The sequence below is a fragment of the Brachyistius frenatus genome, unplaced genomic scaffold (genome assembly GCF_029030835.1).
Source record: "Brachyistius frenatus isolate BFR_SWC_R1_liver_20210118 unplaced genomic scaffold, ASM2903083v1 Contig_12, whole genome shotgun sequence".
NCBI classification, from domain to species: domain Eukaryota; kingdom Metazoa; phylum Chordata; class Actinopteri; family Embiotocidae; genus Brachyistius; species Brachyistius frenatus.
This window is the reverse complement of record NW_027210611.1, coordinates 1413360-1436050: the sequence shown is the minus strand read 5'-3', so window position 1 is coordinate 1436050 and position 22691 is coordinate 1413360. Positions and strand designations below refer to the sequence as shown.

The following is a 22691-nucleotide window of genomic DNA, read 5'->3' as shown; positions in this document are numbered from 1 at the left end:
TATCAATATGTAATTAACAAAGATGAAAATATGACAGTACCGAACCATGACAAGTTCGCATGAATGTGACAGTTGTGTGATTGTTTCCTCCTGGTTTGTCCTAGTTCCTAGGGGGGAGGGGGGCTTTTTCATCTCTCATCTGCAGGGCAGTACAAATAAATCACTGATTCAAAGCTGCGGAGGCATTGAAGACAGATAGTCTGAGCGCACAGTCTAAAGCACATGGCACAGATATGTGAGTCCAAATCCACTTTTACTACAGTTTAATGGCATCTGAGTGCAACATAGGGCACCAAACCAAATCAGTGTAATCTTCCATTCCCTCTAAAGGCCAGATGCGCTTGCACCTTTGGTGGATTGCTATCATAATGGTAGATATGCCAAATATTAGGAACAAACACTTCTCTGCAGAGAAAGCAGATCTGCTTGCGTGCAGTTCAAATTGTTTTTAATATTTTTCATTTTTGTGTTGTGATCTGCAACACGCAGTGTACACGTGTGTAGCAAGCACGCAGGTCTTTGTATGGTTTTCTGTGGGTGTTCTAGTTTCCTTCCGCAGTCCAAAGACCTGCAGGTTGGGAGAGCTGCCAACTTTCAATGCATGTACATATGTTTTGTCTGTGTTAAGCCCTGTGATCAAATCGATGACCTGTCCAGGATTTAAATTGTCTCTACCCAAATGAACATTGCAACAGGCCATACTTTACAGTAAACGTTGCACTAAAGAGATGTTTATTCTCCAGGATTAAACAGATTATGCCTATTTTAGTACTGTGAATATTCATCAAACCAACATGGCCTCTAAACCAGAGCTTAGCTTGTGACAAGCAGTCAAATAGAAAAAACCAGATGTGAAAAAAGGTAATGGCAAAATGATGTGACTAATTAACAGTGACAACTGATAACTAAGCTCTTCGGTTGGGTTCATGATTACATGTGAACATTTATCTTTATATGAGCAGTTTTATTTGGAGATAATTTGATCTGAATTTCTGGAGCAGGACCACACCTCAAACGCTCCCCTTCCGGCCGTGCGCCTATAAATCCCTCCCCATCCGGCACATCTGTCTGCTCCTGGCGTATGTGCGCTGCTCCCGTTGTTCGTGCCCCACCCACCCTCCCTCCCTCCCTCTCGTCCTTCTATTTTTCTCTCTGTGATTCTCATAAGTACCAAGGGGATCTGCGAGGCCCGAGAGCCGCAGTGGATTCTCAGCTGAGCCTTCCCCAAACCGCATGTCTTGCGGCTAAAAGGCTAAAAATGAAATTTCTGTTGTTGTAAAAACTCAAAGTGGCACCTTGGATACACCGCAGTATGTCACAGTGGGGTGTGCAGACAATAACATCAGTTTTCTAGTGTAAAACACCAGAATTTCTTGTGATTATGGGCAATTGTCAGTATGCTTCTTTGTTCAGTTGAATTCTTGAGTCAGTACAGTGACTGCTGTGATGTAAAGCCTTTGTGTTTCTCTGAAGCTTCATGACAACAAGAGCCTCCTACTCGTCTTTGCCATTCAACAATCAAAATAGCACAGAGCAGTACTGACAAAAAGCCATATGTATTGTGTAAATGCCTTAAAACCCTTTTTTTTAGATTATTTTATTTATTTATAATAGATCAAATATGTATCCGAGATAATGGTTATCGATGAAATAATTAACTTAATGACCTTTGAACAGAACTGTCCACATATCAATTTGTTTTTTTTTATGCGTAAAATTACACTAAAGAAATGTCTCATCCCAGCAGTTAGGCAGGCTACACAGCAGTTTTGCTGCCCCCTGCAAATGTGTAAAGATTTGTTGACAGATAACAGAGTAGATTGAAGTTGTTGTATAACTCAGACCCTTTACATCTCTGTTAGTCATTAACTTGTTCACGTGGTTTATTTTATTCCCCACATGGCCCTCCCTGATTTCTGCTTTCCGAGTGTCTGTCTGAGCTCAGTGTGTCACCTGCATGCTCCCATGTGGAGGGAGATTCTAAGACATGGCAGGAAGAAAACCTACAGGTGTGCTTGTTCTTCACATTGTATGCCTTCTTTGTGGTACTTCTCTTTGCTTGGTGAGGATTTTTTTTAATTTTTTTTTACAAAGATACTCTCATTATAACCTAAACTTTATCAAGATAAATTTGCTAATCAATAACAATTACCCTTTTATTTTATATTGTTCAGCCCACAGCAAAAATAACAGGTAAAGCTTTTTCTCAAGCAAGTCACAGACACCGTTTTTTTTTTTTTTAAGTAATTTTCATATTAACTTTCTTCACATTTATTTTCACATTACTTACTGCACTTACAGACTATGATGTGGATGGTGGACAGGACCTGGACATTTTTGACATCAATGAAGGTATGTAGAAAGATCCCTTTTCTTCTTGTTTCCACCTTTTTATTCAATATTCAAATTGACCAATTTTCTTTGCTTGGTCCCCTTAGAGGCAGGGTTGAATCTTGTAGAGGGGGACATTGTACTTGATGAGGTATGTTACGTTAACTGCTTATAATTTTCACCTGCACAACTGAAGTTTATGGAGAAAGCTTATCCATTACTCATTATGTTCCTTCTGACCTTTGTGGTTGCTTTCGCTGGCCGCTGCAGAGACAAACTCGAAACTCCATAATAGGGGGCGAGTACAGGTGGCCAAAGACGATCCCATACTACATGGAAGATGACTTAGGTAAGAGTGCCTGTTTGAAAATTGGAAAGCTATTTCAGCTAATGGGGGTCTGGAGAATGTCTCTGCAAAACAGTTTTAGAATAAGATAAATCCATTTTAAATAATATTGGCATATACTGTATTCGTACTTTGCTATAAGTGAAGGACAGTGCACTAAGTACTTTTGCATCATTTTAGTGTTTAGTAAAGTAAGTTTAAAAAAATAAATACATTTATACTTCAACTTTACTACATTTCAGATGAAAATTTCAAATTTTCTCTACGTTTTCCTATTTAACAGCCACATTTAAAAGTTAATTTCCGAGATCAGGATTGTACATACAAAACATTTAATCAAAACATATAATTCACTGTATTAGATTGAACCACCCAACATATATGAAGCAGTTAAAAAATAGATTCTCCTTAATCAAATGTATATCTTAATACATCAAAAGTAAAGATGATACTGATATAACAATATTGATAATATCATAAAACTGAAAGGGACCATAATGGGGACTATCACTTTTTAAACTTCGAGTATGCTATCGTTTATTGCTAATATTTGCTGTAGTATTACTTATTTTCTGTTAAAGAATTTGAATTCGGGACTTGCAATGGAGTATTTCGAATTTGTGGCATTGCAATTTCTTCTTAAGTAAATAAGTGGACTACTTTTTTCACCAATGATGTCTGACTTCAACCCTCCAGCAAACAGTACATGCAAATATTTTCCTTGTTTTTATTTCACTTTTTACTTATTTCATGTTTTGCGGCTTTATAGCAACACTGGGTGTATATTGTATGTTTGATGTTCAGTCATTTACAGCTGATGCAGTGAGTCAGACATGTGAGCCCTTATCAGAGAGGATTTAATACTGAACCTTAGCAGGCTTAACTAATTCAACAGTGCCCCTTTTCTGCATTTACATTGCATTGTAGTCATTCTTAAAAAGGGGATTTGGAAGACATATTTTTTTCATCTTTACTTGAACTTGATTTATTATGTTCTTTGTAGAGATCAACGCAAAAGGTGTGATTCTTAAGGCTTTTGAGCAGTATCGGCTCAAGACCTGCATCGACTTCAAGCCTTGGAGCGGAGAAGCAAATTACATTTCCATATTTAAAGGGAGCGGGTAAGACACAGAGGGCTAAATTCTGCTTAGATGGCAAGACAATATGTACTTTCTCAGGGATTAAATAATTATATGTTCTGTATATTTTTGATAACAAGAAAAGTTTTTGAGATAAGACATTGCAGATTCTTTGTGAGGTTTATAAAAGCCTTGTTTTCTTTCCAATAGCTGTTTCTCCTCCGTTGGTAACCGTCAAGTTGGGAAACAGAGCTTGTCAATAGGGAACAACTGTGACCGAATCGCCACCATTGAACATGAGTTCCTTCATGCTCTGGGTTTCTGGCATGAGCAGTCCAGGGCAGACCGCGACGATTATGTCAAAATCATGTGGGACCGCATCTCAGAGGGTACTGAACCTCTCACTGTTACAGCCAACTAAATCATAAACACTGCCCATTCATGCTCCCACATGTCATTCATCTCTTTATGACATGTCCACTCCATAATTTTGTTTACACAAGTATGATTATAATTTTGTGAGATTAAGGTGGACCAAATAGCTTCCATTCATAACATATATGTGAGCTTTTCACATAATTGACAGTCTAACGAAGCAGAAAAATCCCTTCAGTCCAAGCACTGTTTAAGAGGTTTGTTATGAAGGACTGAAAGGAAAGGACTGCACGTTTGATTTACTGCTTGACAAATCAGAATGTCTTAGTGGTTGGTATTGACACATGCTCATCAAATTGTTGTCAAATTTATTTTGAAAGTATTTCATTCTTTAAAAACTTCTGAAACATCATAGTACTGTGTACTTTGATATGACACGGGTCTTGTATATAGGCTTTAAAAACCTGCTTATAACCAGGTTTTATGAGTGATATCAGAAACACATCCCTGAAATCCACCCCTACATTCACATGTTGGAATAATGCAATGTGAAAATGAATTCAACTGCACTGACATCTTAAAAAATGTCTGATCTGCAGGTAAGGAACACAACTTTAACACCTACAATGACACTACATCCAGCTCTTTGGGTGTACCGTACGACTACGGCTCCATGATGCACTACAGTAAAAACGCCTTCCGTGATGGCACTGAGCCCACCATCGTCACCAAGATCCCTGCTTTCAGTGATGTCATCGGCCAGCGGATGGAGTTCAGCGACAGTGACATCCTCAAGCTGCACCGCCTCTATAACTGCAGTAAGAGTCAACGACCACCACCCGAGTTGTTTTTAATGTTTTGCGTTAGAAATATCAGCTGGAACCACAGCTGCTGATCAATTTAATTCCACGTTTTATCACAGCTAGTTCCAATGAATAATGTTGTGAGATAAGCCGTGTTGTGAGGGGACTTATCTCTTGAATCTTTGCCAAGTGGCAATATGCGGATAAGCACAACATTCTCCTCGCTGTGTAATTGATCAGTTTATTGCAGTTCAAAGTACTCCTGCACTACATATGTTTATGAAATGTGTTGTAGCCCAGGGCTACACCTTCCTGGACTCATGTGACTTGGAACGTGAGAACATCTGTGGTATGATCCAGGGACAAGGGGATAAGGCCGACTGGGTCAGGGTTTCCCAAGCTGATGGCGGGCCTGACACCGACTACTCCAACATGGGCAAATGCACTGGTGAGAATGATGTCGGAGGGATATGCATGCCACATCATTAAGATACACTTTACTTCATTAAAGGATATGTTCACATTTGAGTGATTTTGTCTTATAACAACGTTGATATGCCTGTATGTATGCTGAAAGACTTATTGGTCCCTGCAGCTGTTCTTCCTCTCCATAGTGAAAACAAGCTAAACATACTAAAAGATTCATCTTTTACATTAGATTCTCATTATCATGAATCTCCTCCTAGCCTGTAAAAATGTGAACCCTTCTTTTAATTATTGCTACAGTATGCCTGAATACACTTTCCTCTTTTCATTCACAATGCAATAACACCTAAATATTGACAATATTGATTCAATGACATTAATATCTTCAGGCTCAGGGTATTTCATGCACTTCAGCACTGGCAAAGCCAACACTGGAGATGTCGCACTGCTGGAGAGCAGGCTGCTTTATCCCAAAAGAGGTTACCAATGTCTGCAGTTCTTCTACTACAACAGCGCTGGCCCCAGCGACACACTGAAGATCTACGTCAAAGAGTATGACAGAGCTGACCCCAACGGACAACTGCGCTTTATAAAGACCATAGATGGTGACTATTACGAAATCTTATTACTGCTCAGAATTTGCTGTTCGCATTTTCCTGAAATGTGACCATGGTGTATTTCCTGTTTGATATATGCTTTTACCTCATGTGCTGTAACAGGATCCCCTCAGGAGCTGTGGCAGCTGCACCATGTGAGTCTAGACGTCAAAACAAAATTCCGCGTTGTCTTTCAAGGGACCAAGGAGGGCTCAGGGCCCCTAGCAGGGGGACTGTCCCTGGATGACATCAACCTTTCTGCGACCACCTGCCCAGAGTTTATATGGCGGGTGAAAAACTTCAGTCATGTTATGGAAAACACCCCAACAGACACACCTATCTTTAGCCCCCCATACACCTCAAAGGAGGGTTACACCTTCCAAATGGAGCTGTACCCCAGCGGCAAGGCAGACTACCCGGGCGGCCTGTCAGCCTATGCTCATCTGGTGGCCCGTGAAGGGGACACAGGACAGAAATGGCCGTGCCCCTGGAAACAGATAACCATGATGCTAATGGACCAGAACCCACACATCCAAAAGCGCATGTCCAACCAGCGCAGTATCACCACTGACCCCAACATGAAGGCAACAGGTGCAGGTATTTTCACTATCAAAAAATGTCAAATAAATTGCTCCTATAAACAAATCATTAGAGTAGTATTTTTTCTGTACTATGTATTCAGGCACCCTTTCAACCTTCTTTTGAACAGAGTCTGATCAGTTTTTCTGGGATGATCCTCGCAAGGTTGGCGTTGAGGTCAACGATACAGATGGATTGAAGTATTTCAGAGGACCAGGCGCCGGTACAGCGGTGTACCTCACCCACCTCAGAGCCAAAAGCAGGGATTTTATCAAGGGAGGAGACGCCATCTTTCTCCTCACCATGGAGGGTAAAAGCACTCGATTACAGTTTAAACTCGAAAGATTTTTTTATCATAAAAAAACATTCTGTGTGTCCAAACAAATTAAAGAAATAAGGGAAGAAAAGTATTGCCCAAAAGTTTACAATGTATGTGAGCATTTTTTTGATGAAACTACATTCATCCTTTCATGGGATCAGTTACCTATTAATTATACTATACTCTTCTCTGCCAGTCGTTCAAGCAGCATTAGAAGGATTAAGTAGGATTACAATCAATGATTCATATATCCACTTGTCATAAAAACACCCGAGTAAAAGATGCCATCCTGTCCTTCAGCTCCCCCACTTGGATCCATTTAACTGATGCTTTCTCATTTGCTGTCCCTCTTCAGACGTTTCCCATCTGACGGTGACCCAGCCTCTGCCTCTTACAACCGGACAACCTGTCACTTCCACCACTTCTAAGGCCTGCCTCAATGTGCATTGTCAGAATGATGGTGTCTGTGTCGTGGATGAAGACAAAGCCGCTTGCAGGTGAGCACTATTTTTTTTACCACACTCACTAGTCTGCGACTGTAACAACAAGCCAGGCCTAGAGGTAACATGTTGAAATCAATTTGAAGTTGGGTATTCAATAGATGTTCAGTTCAAACAGCCTCTTGACAGCTGGGATTTACAATCCAAATACAGCCTGAGTAAGATCGAATATATCCCATATGATAGGGACAATCTCTAAATCAGTGAAATATTACAGGTATTTTTCAGTACCAATGCTGACTTGCATGTGAATTAGAATACAAAAAGAATAATAAAAAAAAATCATTTGAATGCACCTCTGAAGCTAGTTATAAATTATATCTGGCTTGGTTTAATCTGTACAAACATTTTGTAAGACAGTTTTAGTTTTACATGAGTTATGAGCAGAACTCCACAGCAGCGAGAGAGGCAGCTGCAGTGTAGGCAGATTTTCTGACCCACAGCAGGCTGTTTTACTAATCTTATTTTATTCAGATTTTTGTTGTTGTTGCATTTAACCTTTTAATTTGTGTTTTATCTCAAATGTTATGAACGTATTGTGCAGTCATTAAGCACAGTGTCTATCCACCAATGGTTCTCCTGTAGCATTGGCTGCTAATGCACTGCAGCCAACCAATTTGTAGAGCACCATCCACCTGCAACACACCCAACAACACGCCAGGCGGCAGATCTGGTATTGCTTGCTTCCTGGGACTATTTCTGCAGTAACGTTTTGTTATCTTTGGACTTGACAGTGCCCAGGGAGATGTTGACCTGTTTTTTTTTTTGTCTTCGTACTCAGCGAACCTCACCATCTGCTGATATGAGCCACATATTTATAATTTGCTCATGAGAGGCATATCAATCTTTTTGTCTAAGTCTTGGCAAGAAAGTATATGAATGTATTTCCCCAAATTTCTGCTTAATATTACTTTAAGAACACTCTGGATGCAAATATTTTAAAAGACTCCAGGGTATTTCCTGTAGTTATATGACAAATTCTTGATTAATATCTATCTGGAAAAGCTGCTTCTGATGAGTTCCACAGTGAATCATTTACTCTCTCACCATTTCCCATTAGGTTAAGTTTATCTCATACTTTCCACCAATTTTTTTTATCACCATCTGAAAAAAAAAAGTCTGGTATTTCTCTTTTGTGTTCTACCTTTCTCCTCTGCTCTTTAGGTGCGTGGTGGGAGATGACTGGTGGTACTACGGAGACAGTTGTCAGTCCAAGGGGTCCGCCAAGGATAAAACCAATCTTGCACTTGCTGCTTCACTGTCTGTACTGGGAGTAATGTTGGTGATTACAGTGGTCAGTGTCATCTGTGTTAAGAAGAAGTATAAGAAACACAATGATGAAACCAGTGTTGTCATGGAAAACGTGCATGTCAATGTGCAATTATAATAGACCGTCAGGGACCCTAAACTTTGCAATGACAACTTGGTGAACAGAAGAACACGACTTTAAGTCAAATAAATCAGCATTTTTTTCCCCTGCTAAATATTGTATAAACCGGGTTTTGCATATATAGAATTAAGGTTATGTTTTTAGGCTAAGTCATTACATACCGGATCAAAACATTATATTAGAATGCCCCCTGCTGGTCATTCGATGTAAAAACTCGAGCAAAATGTAAGAAAATTAACTTGTTGAATAAATTATTTTAAAAGCACAAACAATGAGCCACTTCACTGATTTTCTATTAATTTCTAAAAACAAGTCCCAGAGAACAAGAGTTATACTCACAAATTTAAAATTTATTATACCAAAGACAGGAACATTTGTGTTGTTTCTTTTCCATGTGGATATATTTGTTTGTATTACTGAACTTGACACAGTCATGCCGGTGATAACAGTTACTGTAGGAGGGAGGTGGGACTAATATTACCTGTGAGTGTCCATGTACAGTGTGTGTGTGTGTGTGTGTGTGTGTGTGTGTGTGTGTGTGTGTGTGTGTGTGTGTGTGTGTGTGTGTGTGTGTGTGTGTGTGTGTGTGTGTGTGTGTGTGTGTGTGTGTGTGTGTGTGCATGCAAATATCGGTCTATTAGTGTTTAATAGATACAGTGATGACTACAGGACATCACAATTAAACAAAGTGGAGCAAACTTTGTGTCGTTATATTGCATGGAATGTTGGGATTTCTGACCAGCAATTGCACATTTACGTGTATGTGTGTTTGTGATTTTGTGTGCACGTGTGTGTGTCATATTTGTGGGTCTAAATTGTAAGATAAAGGGAGGAGGGGGGTGACACCTCCATAAGAGCAAACAACACATCCTCCCCACCACTAAAACCTTCACCGACATTTAAAAGCATCAGTATACAACATTTCTCTTATTTACAATCATTGGAAAAAAAAAAAAAAATCACCATTTCTCTCAGAGAAGATTAGTAAAAGTGACTGAGTCACCATAAAGAGTATGCAACTCCTAGGAGTTAGTATTGCAAATTTCTACAAAAAATTTCTATGCCATTTTACAGGCCAAGAGCCATGATTTACTGAAGAAATACAGTATTTTAAGTGCCCTATCTACAACAGTTAGGTGTGGTATTAATGGTGTACCATTCGACATGGTTCACTGATAATAAAAAGATGATGTGTCTCTGTTTTTAAAAAGTTCTTTCAGCAACTTCACTGCTTTCACATTAAAAGATATGGTAATTTCTTACAAAACAATAAACCATGGAATTGTTATCCATATTAACAAGTGTTGTTGCAAGCTAATGCTATTGCAAAGAGACTAGTGTTGATTACATACTCAGCTGGTTGTCTAATGTAAAAATATCGTTCCACAGTGTGCGAGAAGGGCACGACCACGGACACCAGGAGATGTGTCCACAGGCTATTCAAGAGGGTTGAGTATCATTAAAGGGCTCATTTGCTTGTTTATTCTATGAATGGAGCAGGTTAGAGCGTATGTTTCTCCAATGTTGAGGCTGTGCAGAGCTGCTTCGAAAAAGATGCATTCAACTTATTCATGTGCAATTCACAGCCTCTTGAAGAAACTCATTTGTTTGTGTCCGCACGTGGGAAAATCAGAGTGGTTAGGTTGACTTTGAGGAGTTGAGGCTGTAGTTGGTGGTGCTGCTGCTCAGAGAGGGGTGTCGTAGTAGTCCGTGGGTTGATCTGTCCCAGGCGGCTTCTGCTGCTTCTGCTGATGCTGCTTCATGATTTCCTTCACCTCCTCCTCCAGCTCAGGGGGAATGATGAACTGGTCATCCGGGTCAGGTTGGGCTGGAGCTGTGAAGTAACCCCCGGACTTTTTACAGGGAGCGTCAGCAGCTACCTCAATAAGGTTGTGACTCTTTTCCTGGCGCGCCACCGAACCATTAACCCTTCTTTTTCCTGCCAACTTTCCTCCGTCCCCACCTCCAGGCCCGACACTTTGCCACGACTCATCCCTCTCAAGCTCGTTCTCAGCCTCCCCTTGGCTCGTGTCGACGGCTTCCTCGAGTGGCTCTGGGGTGCATGGTGGCGGCGGAGGTGGGGGGAGTGTGAGCAGGGTGCGTTCCTGAACAGAAGATGAGTGTACCGATGTTTGGGGTGATGAGGACAAGGACTCCGCTTTCAGACAGTGAACATCGGCCTCTACTTCCACACGGCTCCCATTAGAGAAAACGCCAGCAATGGGCTCTTCGTCTTCGCTGTCCAGCCCGTTGTCAGACAAGGCGCTGGAGAAGGTGGCACTAGACAGCTGCCTCTGAAAGGAGCCTGCTAAGCAGGCAGGATGGAGGGCGCAGCAGCTGCGGGCAGAAGGCAGCTCCGAACTTGGGAACAGATACTGGCAGGGCTGGTTAGTTGTGTGCGCTTGCTGGTGCTGTAGGGACATCAAGTGGGCCTGATGATGCAGGTGGAGGTGAGGGTGGTGGGGCTGTTCCTGTAGTAGCACTAAGGAGCTCTGCGGAGGCTCATCGGATGAAGCTGTGGAGCCCACCTCGCTGCTCATCTCACTGGTACTGATCTCACTGCTGATTTCACTGCAGGAGGAAGGGGGCACGGGGAGGGAGCCATCCGAAGGCCGCTCCTTGATGGCAGAGGACGATGGAGGATAGGGGCCCAAGCCGGGGCTGGGAGGTGGCTGGGGGGGCTCAGAACAGCAGCAAGAGCAGCAGTCCTCACTCACACTGAGCTGGACCACGACAGCGCTGAGGCTGTCGGTGCAGCCGTAGCCCTGCGCCAGCGTGCACAGCTTTTTAGCAGCGGCCAGGCCGTCGGGGACGTTCCGAACGGCCTCCACAGCCTCGGTGGGAGACACAGCGTCCCATAGGCCCCGGCTACCCAGAATGAAGAACTCATCCTGAGGGGTGAGAGTGACCGTCTGCACATAGGGACAAGGGATGACGGAAGGGTAAAGGAAGGAGTAGCCCATGATTCGTGTGGAATCGGTCACGCCATTCACCTTGTTGTCCTGTGGGAAAAGAGCAAACAAATCAGTACAGTGCTCGTCGAAAAGTACATTTAACTGACTGATTGTGCTGCACTGATTTCAGGGCTCTCTACCTCAGTGACGATAGCCCTGTGCTGCCTGATCCTGCGGTATTCTTCCTCGAGCCCTACGTTGTGAAGCAGTGACAGGGACAACGGCTTTCCGTCGCGGCACAGGATGGCCTGGCACTTGCCCACATTAGCAGCTGTGAGGGTGAAGCAGCCTGCAGGGTCGGTGGGGTCATGGCGAATGTGACACAGAGCCGCCGAGCCGCCCAGTTTCTGTCCTGCAGTTCCAAGTTTCCTACAGGGGCAGAAAAAACACGACACAGCGAGAGGGGGTTTAATTGTGCAGAGATTAAAAACTAGAAACATACGATGAATGTTTTGTGAATAAGAGAATTACAGGCGAATGGAGGAAATAGCACAAAACAAGCTGGTCAAACCCTTTCTTGTACCTTTGCATGACGAGGAAGGTGTTGGTCATGTAGTCCTCTTCGCTCTTTGTCTTGTGTAGCTCTTCAGCCAGCACATCATTCATGGTGCACTGCAAAAGATAGGGCACTTCCACATTCTTGTCTCCGTCAAATACACCGTAGAGAGCTTCACGACTCCCACAGAAACTGTTTACTGAAAGGGCCGCGACACAGAGTCTGAAAAGAAAGAAGCTGTGTGAGGATACAAAGAGCGCTGCAACGGCATAATAACTCTTCTGTTCATATATTGATAATGTCACTCCACACACTAATAACAAAGGACACAATGCCTTCTGTGATTCATTTGACTGTAGAGCAAAACCTCAAACCCACTGGCATCATAGCAGAGTATCAAGCCTCACCCACATATGTGAAAATAAAGACAAAATACACACAGTTGCTCATATCTTCTCTTCAGAATGTACCTTTAAGTGTTGAATTGGCAGTGTAGCCCATACAGAGATGTTTTGGCATGTGAATGTACATGATTCTTGTTTTCAATATTTTTATCATTAGTCATGTGGCTTCAACAATGCTCATTGGTTTGGATTAGTGAGGCTTCAATGGACGAGTGCGATGGTGTTTGTTGTTTCGTCATTGATCGAATTGAACTCACTTGTTCTTGACGCCCGAGGCCTCTGTGTAACCATGACTCCACACAGCAGGCCCACCAGATGCCTCATTTGATGAAAAGGTTGGAGGCGGATCAATACGGAAGCAGCGAATATTACTGGAAAAGAAGAAAACATTAAAAAAAAAGATCATATTTACTGTGGCATTTTGAAGCACAAGGATACATAAAGCACCCTCTGGCTTTACCAAAAGAAATAGACTATACATATATGTATATATATATATATAAAAAAACTCAATTCATACTAACAGGTCTATAGAAGTCCACTATAAATCAGAAAGGCCTGCAGAGAATTAATGACATACTTAAGCTGCTCGAGGGTCTTGTGGTCCAGGTTGAGACGAGGGTTTCCAGTGAGGTCCAGCTCCTGAAGCTTTGGAGGCAGATTCTCGGGTAGAGCGATCTCACTCAGCTCGTTGCAGCTCAGATCCACACACTGACAACGGAAGACAAGATGTCAGCACTCACACAAATGCATGTGCAGTGCGAGCGCAGGAGCTCACAGAGATGTCGTTGTCGCCCCATGCTTACTTTCATCTCCATCAGCTGCATGACTTCAGGAAAGACCTCGATGGCGTTGGAGTGGGCGATGAGTGTGTGCATTCGCCGGCAGTTCATGATGGTGGTGGGGACAGTCTTCAGCATGTTTCCACTCAGGTCAATCTCCTCAAGCTCCTCCAACTTGGCCATTTTACTGAAGGACAAAGAGAAGCAATCGGTGAGCTGAAATGTATATCGCGCTGACACGATTAATTGGTTCATCAAATGACTGAAAACTATACGGTAAAAGAGGCCTATTGATGCCAGCTATCGGGGTCATGTGACCCTCACCTTGCATGTCTGACGAAAAGTTTTGCTCCACGACTCGATAATGCAAATTTGACACTAAACTTATTCCACTAGAACAGAAGAGTTAAAAAAAAGCAACAATATGTTTTTTTTCGGTAATCATTATTGTATTCAAATTAAGCCCAGGTGTAGAATACTTAAATGCTTTTAGTTTGTGTTTAGTGAAATAAAACCAAAGGGTAGCACAACGTTTAGCCACACAACTGTCAGCAACACAACTGTTAGCACAGTGTCTTGATAGTAAGAAGGTCCTGGGTTTGAATACACTGTCAGGCAGAGTGCAGGGATGGGTATATATTCAATTCATGTTAGGGTGATCAGTGTAGGGACTCTGACCTAGTGTGAGGGAAAATATTTTCTTTAGACTGATTGGAAATCAATTATTTGTCATTGCCAGAAAAATTCACTGGTTCCATCTGCGCAAATGTGAGGATCTGCTTTTCTCTTTTTTTTTTTTATGTTACTGTAAGCTGCATCTGGTTGGATTTTGAGCTATTAGTCGGACAAAATATTATTGCGCTGTTGGGAATTGTGAAAGGCATTTTTCATGATTTGCGGACATTCTTTGGACTAAATGGTCAATATAAATGATTAAATAAATGAAAAAAAACAACTACTAAACAATCATTAGTTCCAGCTCTAGTGTAAAACATAGGTGATTAGAGAGAAGAGTTAAGATTTTGAGTTTTTTACCTGGCCGGGAATGTCTGGAGATGGTTGTAGGCCATGTGTAAAACTCGTAGGTGTGTATGTCCTGTTAGCATGGGTACACACTTGTCCGTCAGCCGGTTGTTGGTCAGGTAGAGTTCCTGCAGGATGCTGTGGCTTTCTTCTGATAGACTGGATGGTGGCAGTTGCTCCAGCTTATTGGCCGATGCATTTACGCATCGTAAACTGAAAGTAAAAGTGATGAAAGTGCACAATTATTTTTGTTATCTTCCCGACTGGAACATGCAAATTTTTAGATGAATAACTTTAATCACAAACTTCTACATAGATTTATTCTTCTATGACCCCACCATTAAAAAAATACGGCTTGGTTGTTTTTCATTTGCCTGTCATCCTCGCCCTTGGTTATCTCGTCCTTGATTAAAAATGTAATTTTGGCCTTTCATCCTCATATACCGGAATTTTACCCACACTTAATCTTCTTGTCAAATGTTGGGTGCACAGAAGTAAAAAAAAAATAAATAAATATAAAAATCACTTCCAGCTCATGATTAAGGTTACCTGTCAGATTTGAGGAACAGGTTGCAGGGCAGCTCCACCAGTTGATTGTGCTGTATGTCTAAAACCTCCAGAAGAGGGCGCTCCACTCTTTCGGGCAGCTTCTGCAGCTGGTTATGTCCTGCACTCAGCTTCCTCAGACTGTTGCTGCATAACAACCTGCAGCACAAGGAATATACAGATGGTTGGGTCAGTGCTAGAAAATTAATGATAAACAATCAGACTCTTATGAAAGTACAGAGTTGGACAGACAGACAGACCGACCGACGGACCGGCAGAGAGAGAGACAGACAGACAGACAGACAGACAGACAGACAGACAGACAGACAGACAGACAGACAGACAGACAGACAGACAGACAGACAGACAGACAGACAGACAGACAGACAGACAGACAGACAGACAGACAGACAGACAGACCGATCGATCGATCGATCGATCGATCGATCGATAGATAGATAGATAGATAGATAGATAGATAGATAGATAGATAGATAGATAGATAGATAGATAGATAGATAGATAGATGCTCAGGAATGAGGGGACTGTAACTGAGGAAGGACTAAAACTGTTATCGAAATGAGGATAGTGGGAGGAGGATTGGGGTGTGGATGAGGATAGAAAATCAGAAAATAGCTGCGCCTCTAGTGGAGCCTGCAAGTGGAATTCATCATTCTGACACTTATTGGGTAAAAAATAAATCGAGGGAGAGAGAAGCAGAGGGAGCCAGGTTGACAGTGTCGCTGTGACACACAGAGAAGAGGAAGAGGTGCATCTGAACTGACCTTCTAAAAGGCTATATAAAGAGGAAGTGAATGGACGAAGGCTGTGGAGGTTACAGGCTATCTTGTGTGATTTATGAGGCTCTATGGGGATAGATGACTGGCCGACAAAGGGCAGGGGGAATAATACAGCATTGTGCTCCATTTACAGACACATTCGCTGTGAGAGAGACTCACCGCGCTGGGAGCTCAGTGATGAGGTTGTGGCTCACGTCCAGAACTTCCAGTTTCTTAGCTTCACACAGCCAGTCTGGCAGGGAATCCATATGGTTCCTACAGGAGGAAAAGAGGGCGACGATGATGAGAAATGATGTGTAGTTTTTAAAGTGAGATAAAGCCGTGGATTTACTCAACTTCAGTTCTGGTTGAAAATGAGCTTTTCTTCCCCATGTTTTATAATATTTCATATTCAGTTTCTGAGGTAACTGAAGTATCTGCTGTGTTGTGTTTCGGGACAAATACGGAACAGCACTTACAACTTGAAAAAAATTATCTTAAGTCTGACACTCTCAAGGCCATAGGGTAAAGTCTTCAAAAATGTTTTTCAAATAGCGTACGAGTCAAAGTAGAGTCCCTCTTTCCCTTTTATTGACCACAAATAAGATAAGTACAGAAGCCCAACATTCGCTGAACAATCAGAGGTTGTGTCAAAGGTCACGATTGACATGGTTAAACAATGATGGCTTTCTGAGTTGATATTTGACCACACTTCTCAGAGGTTGTACTATAAATGAGATACATTTCCACGTAGTTTTTTCAATTTGTGTTGTTGCGTGATACTTTTGTGTTCCTTGTGAATTTCTCTCACCTCGAGATATCCATGTAACTAAGATTGGAAGGCACAGGACTGACATCCAGTTGTTGTAGCTCTGTAGGGAGAAACCCAAACACATTAACCTACAGCAAGGACAGACGCGACCTATTACAAAAGCAGGTGGATGGGAAATGAAGGGCAGCTTTTGGGAGGGGGAGCATGGTGATGACAAGTTAGAGAGGAATGATGCAGAGAAGCAATCAGACTGCTGCAATGATGAAAAAAGTTTATGTGGACAGACAAGCATGGGTTGAAATAGTTATATATATAAACAGAAATGCCATCTGTGAGATGACATATACTGTGTCGTAAAACTTCAAAGAAGAGAGACATACATTTGTGATTTCAGTTTAGAAACAAGCAAGGTGGTAGTGTGCAGATATCATGGGGTTCTGCGTGCCAAACCCACCGTTGTTGGAGGCGTAGATGCCTTTGAGCAAACAACCCTTGGTCTTGATGATGGCGATGTGGTTCCTCTCGCAGTGAAGCACCTCCAGCCTGGGAAAGACTGAAGCATCCAGGTCCGTCAGCCTGTTATCCCTCACGTCCAGCTGGGTCACGTGCCTCAGGAGGTCAGGCTCATCTGGCACCATGATGGAGATCTTATTCAACCTGACAGAGTAGGCAGGGAGGAAAAGCAAAGGTTCATCTCATATTGGATCAGGCTGTGGCTCTTTCTTGTAAGGCGGGTAACATGCCTTTGGGTGATTGCTGATATATTGTACAGTTTTGTTGGTTTGTTTGGTACTCAGTTGTCCTATGTGCAACAGTGATGGACAGAAAGAGCAGGGACTAGTTAGTGCTTTTGATTTGTAAACCATGCACCATGAATAATTTTCTATATTTGATTATTATTGTTTCACCTGTAGCTGATGTCTTAAAAGGATCAAGCACTCAGTTATTCAAAACCAAAAACTAAAAGACATAAACATATTATTATTTTCCTTAAACAAATACCAGAATTCAGTTTTCAATATATTTGAATCAAAGCAACAGACAAGCTGAATTGTCCCTGCCTGGTTTGTCTCGGTAGACAACGCTCTACCCTAAAGACGTGGAAGTTCACAAATTTCAAGAGGACTTCCTCAAAATGCTTTTAGTTCAACAAACAACTCAAGACCCACAGAACAAAAACACAAACAAATTAAAAACTCTATTTAATTAAAGTCGGAAGTAGTGAAGTATTAACTGTAAAATAGTGCAAGTCACTACAGCTTTGTGTTTTTGTAGACTATGAGAACGCACCTGATGGAGCCACTGTGGGCAAATGATTTCCTGATTTCGTGCTGTCTGCTCATGTTCTGGATTCCTCCCTGTGTTTTTGTTTCTATCATTAGTGGGATAACGTGTCGTTGAGTACAGTGCTCGGGACATGCATGAACGGGGACTTTAGGTGATACTTGTGTTTGACAAAACTCTCAGAGTTCAATGATAAATTCCATGGCAATCAAAATCTTTTAAACACATTTGTAATAATCTCCCTGCACTGTCGTACCTTAGATCGATGTGTTTGACATGGAGCAGTCTGAAGTTCTGCAGTGTGAGCGTTTCGAGGTGGTTGCCAGCCATGCACAGCTTCTCCATGGAGGTCAGCCGCTCCAGCACCTGGGGCACGTGGGTGAACTCGTTGAAAGAAAGGCCTAAGTAGCTCAGCCTCTGGAGGGACCCCAGCTCATTTGGCAGGTCGTTTAAACTGTTTCCATCTAACAGGAACGTCTGCAAACTGAGAGAGGAAGAGAAGGTTAGACAATTGACTTGTTTCATGAAAGATTTGCGCAAGTATTTTAACTCAAGATATATAATGTTGTATGAACAAGGACTTGTTAAACAATTTCCACATCCTCAGTCAGTAAACTTAATGTCCAGCAGATGGCAGTAGCAGCATAAATGCCCTACTGGGCCACTTCAGGAATTTACAGGCATACCAGATCATTCTCGGAGACTAACTTCTCATCTGGCCCTGTTTCAAGCCACATACCTGTATGCTTAGTTTCAAGTGAGGTTTGAGTTTGAAGTACATGCACTATCTAAGGTGTCAGCACTGAACCAGTTACTTAATTACCCTCTTAATCTCCACTGTCATGGTGGAATAAAATGAACCGAATAATGCATGATTCTTCATGTTTAAGACCCTTACTTTATCGAGTCAATATTTTTGACACTCTTGTGAAGAGTAAGTAAGAGGCTTTTGCTCATGCAAATGGATAGTAGAGGAGCTCAAACAAAACATAAAATGTGCTGAGCATTAATGAGACTACTTTGGCATTCAGCCAAAGAAAATCTGCTACATTCAATCCTCTTGAAGGTGTTCTTAGAATCTAAGAAATGTGACATTTTTGGGGGTACAAGGTAACACTGTCATCTCAAGTAAGACATACATAATTTTCAGCCTTCACAACCAAGAGACAACTCATTTCAGAAAATGTTAATTTAGTGGTTCGTCCAAAGGACCCATGTTTTACTGGCAGTACAGTGCTTGAGAGAAATGCAATTAGCTTCCTAAAAAATACTAAGGTGTGCAACAAAAAAGAGGACGATACCAGAAGTGCATTCTCCACAACAAATCAGCTCAATACCAAGGTGAATAAAACAATTTAAAGGCAAGAGGGAATGTATAAATACACAAAATGGACCAGAGTGAATTTTAACTCATGTGGACCAGAAAATAAACAGACATGGCACACTCCATGACTGAGGTCAAATGTCACTGGCAAGCACCGCAGATGATCTGTACAAGTTATGCTGTTGTTTGCACATATGTTGGAACTGGCAAAGTACATCCTTGTGGCTTTTATGCCATATGATTGTTGCTAGGTAATTCCCACATTTGGCTATGTAAACTTTTGACACTCAAAGAGGCAAAAATGCGGTTGGTTTGTGAAAAGGCTCACTGGCTGTCGAGCTCTACGATGGCATCAGTGCAAGCGAGCATCGGCCCAAATCAGCAGATACAATCCTTTAGAATGAGTGAAGGAGTTCAGTGATTACCAGCAGCGAATGGTAGAGAGGTAAAGTAAACACCAGAAAAATCAACAGTAAGTTAACCAGCAAATGAAAAAATGATTTGTGTATTGTAGATTTATTGAGCCTCTGACTTTACCAAAGATTTAGATCTTGCAAATTAGGAGATTGGTAAAACAAAAAACAAAACAAAAAAGATAATTATTGCTTTCATTATTTCTGTGTCCTCAGTAAGTTCCTTTTGTGCTTACTTGGTCATGGCACCAACAGAGCTGGGGACGGAGGTCAGGTAGTTACAGCTGAGGTTGACCTCCATCAGGGTGGGGATGTCACAGATGGCCAGAGGGAACTGGCAAAGGTGGTTGTTGGACAGGTTGAGGCTCCGCAGACGAGAAAACCTGGAAATGAATGATACCATTTTTAATTAGAAGAGAAGAGAAACCCTGGTTTTCCAAATGTAAGTGAGTGCCATTTGGGAACTGTTCAACCACTCAATCTTTCTGCCATTCAAGTTGACAATTGAGAAACCTGGTCAACCCAAATGGCAGATTTGAGTCAATTCATAATATTTTGACATTTGGAAATGCTTTGAATGGGAAACCTGGTAAACCTGAAGAGAAGAGAAGAGAAGAGAAGAGAAGAGAAGAGAAGAGAAGAGAAGAGAAGAGAAGAGAAGAGAAGAGAAGAGAAGAGAAGAGAAGAGAAGAGAAGAGAAGAGAAGAGAAGAGAAGAGAAGAGAAGAGAAGAGAAGAGAAGAGAAGAGAAGAGAAGAGAAGAGAAGGGGGTGATTCAGTAGGAGTGTGGTTGTATCTTGTCAACATTAATATTACAAGAGAGTATAACATATTCATAAATATATTCATGGAGAATGTAGCAAAATGTAGCTTACACAGGTTGTTTTTTTTAAAAGTGAAAAACACATCCATAAACAAACATAACAGTGGGGCTAAACCTTCTCATTTGATTGTTGAGCAAACAAGTGCAGCACAGACGTCTGTGTTGTTCATTTAAACACCAATGGCCAGTGGTATTCAGTGCTGTCCCATGGCAGACCGGTGACCTTCACATGGGTGAGACCCTCAGGGAGGAGGGAGCCAAGGGAACAAAGTGAAGCAGGGGAAATGACTCCCTGTCTTTTTTTATCCATCTACACACACACACACACACACACACACACACACACACACACACACACACACACACAACACACACACGCAACATGCTATCACCTATCACAGGCAGAGCAGATAGGTGGCCAGAGATGACCATATTAGCACTGCACACTGGAACAGCTGCTCACACTGACACTTGATTTTCCACGCTATATACGCACACAGATTACACGCACACACATTCATACAGTGTATCACGGAGATGGAGTGAAAAGGCAACCGAGATGGCAGGGCTATTGATTAGGGTGGCCAAGTAATTCCAGCTGAGGGTGACTCCTGCAGGCGGTGGGTGGAGAGTATGTGGGAAAATGTCATTCTACCATTAAATCAGCCTCTGCAATCTGCTGAGTAATGCTCATACCCCCTCCTCAGACTCCCTCCCCATGTGTGTGTCATTCTGTCTTATCATATATATCATCAATTGAGGAACTATAATCAAGATGTTTTGCTTGTAGTCATGACCTCAAAGAGAACCATCTGCAACATATGCAGTTTTCTTTACTTCTCGACATTTGACTTATTTCAGCTTATTGTTTCACTTTTACACTGCACAAATTCAACTCCCATCAACCTAATCTCCAGCTGCTTTTCTCTTTTACCAAAACAGCTCTGATAAATCCTCACTGCCCGTCAACCAGATGTCACAAAGACAATGTTAGTGGTCAGATGGTAATTGAGACTCAAGTGTTTTTGCCAAAACAGAGCTGAATGGAGTGAATATTGGAGTTACATTCATCAGGTGGAAAGAAAAACAACTCCAATGAGGGTTAATGCTGATAGTAAGGTGTTTTTAGTTTGCTCAGCTGAGCCCAAATAACCCAAAAAACTGCACCAGGCAACATTTTTGTCAAATAAGTTTCCAACTGGATAGTTCCCAACAGCTCTACAGAGCCTTTTAGCCTTTATTAGCTCATTGTTTTAAGGGTCCAGCCAAGGACTCCACAGTCATTAACTTCATTTGTGGACATTGTAAGCAGTTTTGATCTTTTAGCTAAAGCTCTGATAGACACATTGTACACCTGGTGAGCACCAAACATCAGATAAACAAAGTAAGAAACTAGCTGGTGAACACAGACAAGCATTTAGCAGCTAAAAAGTCATAAATGTTTCTCAGAAATTGGTCGAGAGCAAACTGGAGGGATGTGTCAAATTAATATTTGATTTATATTCATTATGTGAACAGATCTACAACTGTAACTGGATGCTAAAGTTTCTCTGTCTGCTGAAAGTGTAAAAATAAGCCACTGATTGCTCACACTTTTACTATATCAACTCTATAAGGTCATAATAGGGTAACACTGCACTTCTTCTGCTGCCAATAACTGTCTCATAAATCAATGAATGCAACTTTAAACCCTCCGTGTGTCCTTAAATAACCCCTTTAATCCTGAAATTTGTCTTTCTGCCACCCCTCTATCTTTCCTCTCTTTCCCTCTCCTTTTCCCTTCATTTCCATGACTTTGATGTCCTTCATAACTCACTAAACTATCATACATATGTAAATAAACCGGCCAAAGGTTCAATCGTATGCACGGAGCGCCAGCCATTCCCCTCAGTGGGTGTTGACCTCTGTTTCACAGAGAGATGCATGCTGGGAAGGCAGTCCCATGCCAGAGGAAAGAGCTAGTATCCCAGACAACTGATTCTGCATATCTGATTGGCAAATCACCAGTTAGTATTTGGCCAGAAAGAAAAGAGAGAGTGAGGGAGAGGCATGTGGCAGGTTCACACATTCCATCGCTCTTGGAAAAATACAAAGCACTATGACCCCATGTTAGATGTCAGTGAAAGCCATTGTTTATACTGAAACAAAAACAGACTCTCACACAACAGTCCACACCAAAACACATACACCCACATTCACAGAGGCTGCACACAGAGTAATATTGTTCTTGACTCCAGCTCTTCTGACCCGAGTCTCTCAGGCGAAAGCCAGTACTCAAGTAACTCTGCTGCATGTTTCTGTCAGAACCCCTCTATTTTCAGCTAACTATTTATCTCTTTCTCATTACT

General features: G+C 41.9%; 2 protein-coding genes across 3 annotated transcripts in view; one reads left to right on the top strand and one right to left on the bottom strand.

The window, feature by feature from the left end:
• Positions 1-1973: 1973 nt before the first annotated feature.
• mep1bb (meprin A subunit beta b) lies at positions 1974-8957 on the top strand. The gene is made up of 13 exons (XM_069691935.1): positions 1974-2009; positions 2302-2352; positions 2439-2482; positions 2602-2680; positions 3681-3798; positions 3967-4145; positions 4731-4949; positions 5230-5382; positions 5750-5965; positions 6080-6547; positions 6666-6845; positions 7210-7351; positions 8519-8957. Exons 1-13 carry the CDS (start codon positions 1988-1990, stop codon positions 8739-8741), a joined length of 2094 nt encoding a protein of 697 aa, XP_069548036.1. The 5' UTR covers positions 1974-1987; the 3' UTR covers positions 8742-8957.
• A 116-nt stretch (positions 8958-9073) lies between these two features.
• Positions 9074-22691, bottom strand: part of phlpp1 (PH domain and leucine rich repeat protein phosphatase 1) — a 43440-nt gene continuing 29822 nt past the window's right edge. For both annotated transcript variants that reach the window (XM_069692067.1, XM_069692068.1), the window contains 13 exons: positions 19758-19904; positions 18041-18268; positions 16955-17157; positions 16540-16600; positions 15909-16004; positions 14953-15108; positions 14416-14616; positions 13405-13567; positions 13179-13309; positions 12856-12969; positions 12222-12416; positions 11839-12067; positions 9074-11746 (listed from right to left, as the gene is read on the bottom strand). In XM_069692067.1, the coding sequence (XP_069548168.1) occupies positions 10430-11746; positions 11839-12067; positions 12222-12416; positions 12856-12969; positions 13179-13309; positions 13405-13567; positions 14416-14616; positions 14953-15108; positions 15909-16004; positions 16540-16600; positions 16955-17157; positions 18041-18268; positions 19758-19904 (3241 nt within the window). In that variant the 3' untranslated portion in view covers positions 9074-10429. The remainder of the gene's footprint in view (positions 11747-11838; positions 12068-12221; positions 12417-12855; positions 12970-13178; positions 13310-13404; positions 13568-14415; positions 14617-14952; positions 15109-15908; positions 16005-16539; positions 16601-16954; positions 17158-18040; positions 18269-19757; positions 19905-22691) is intronic.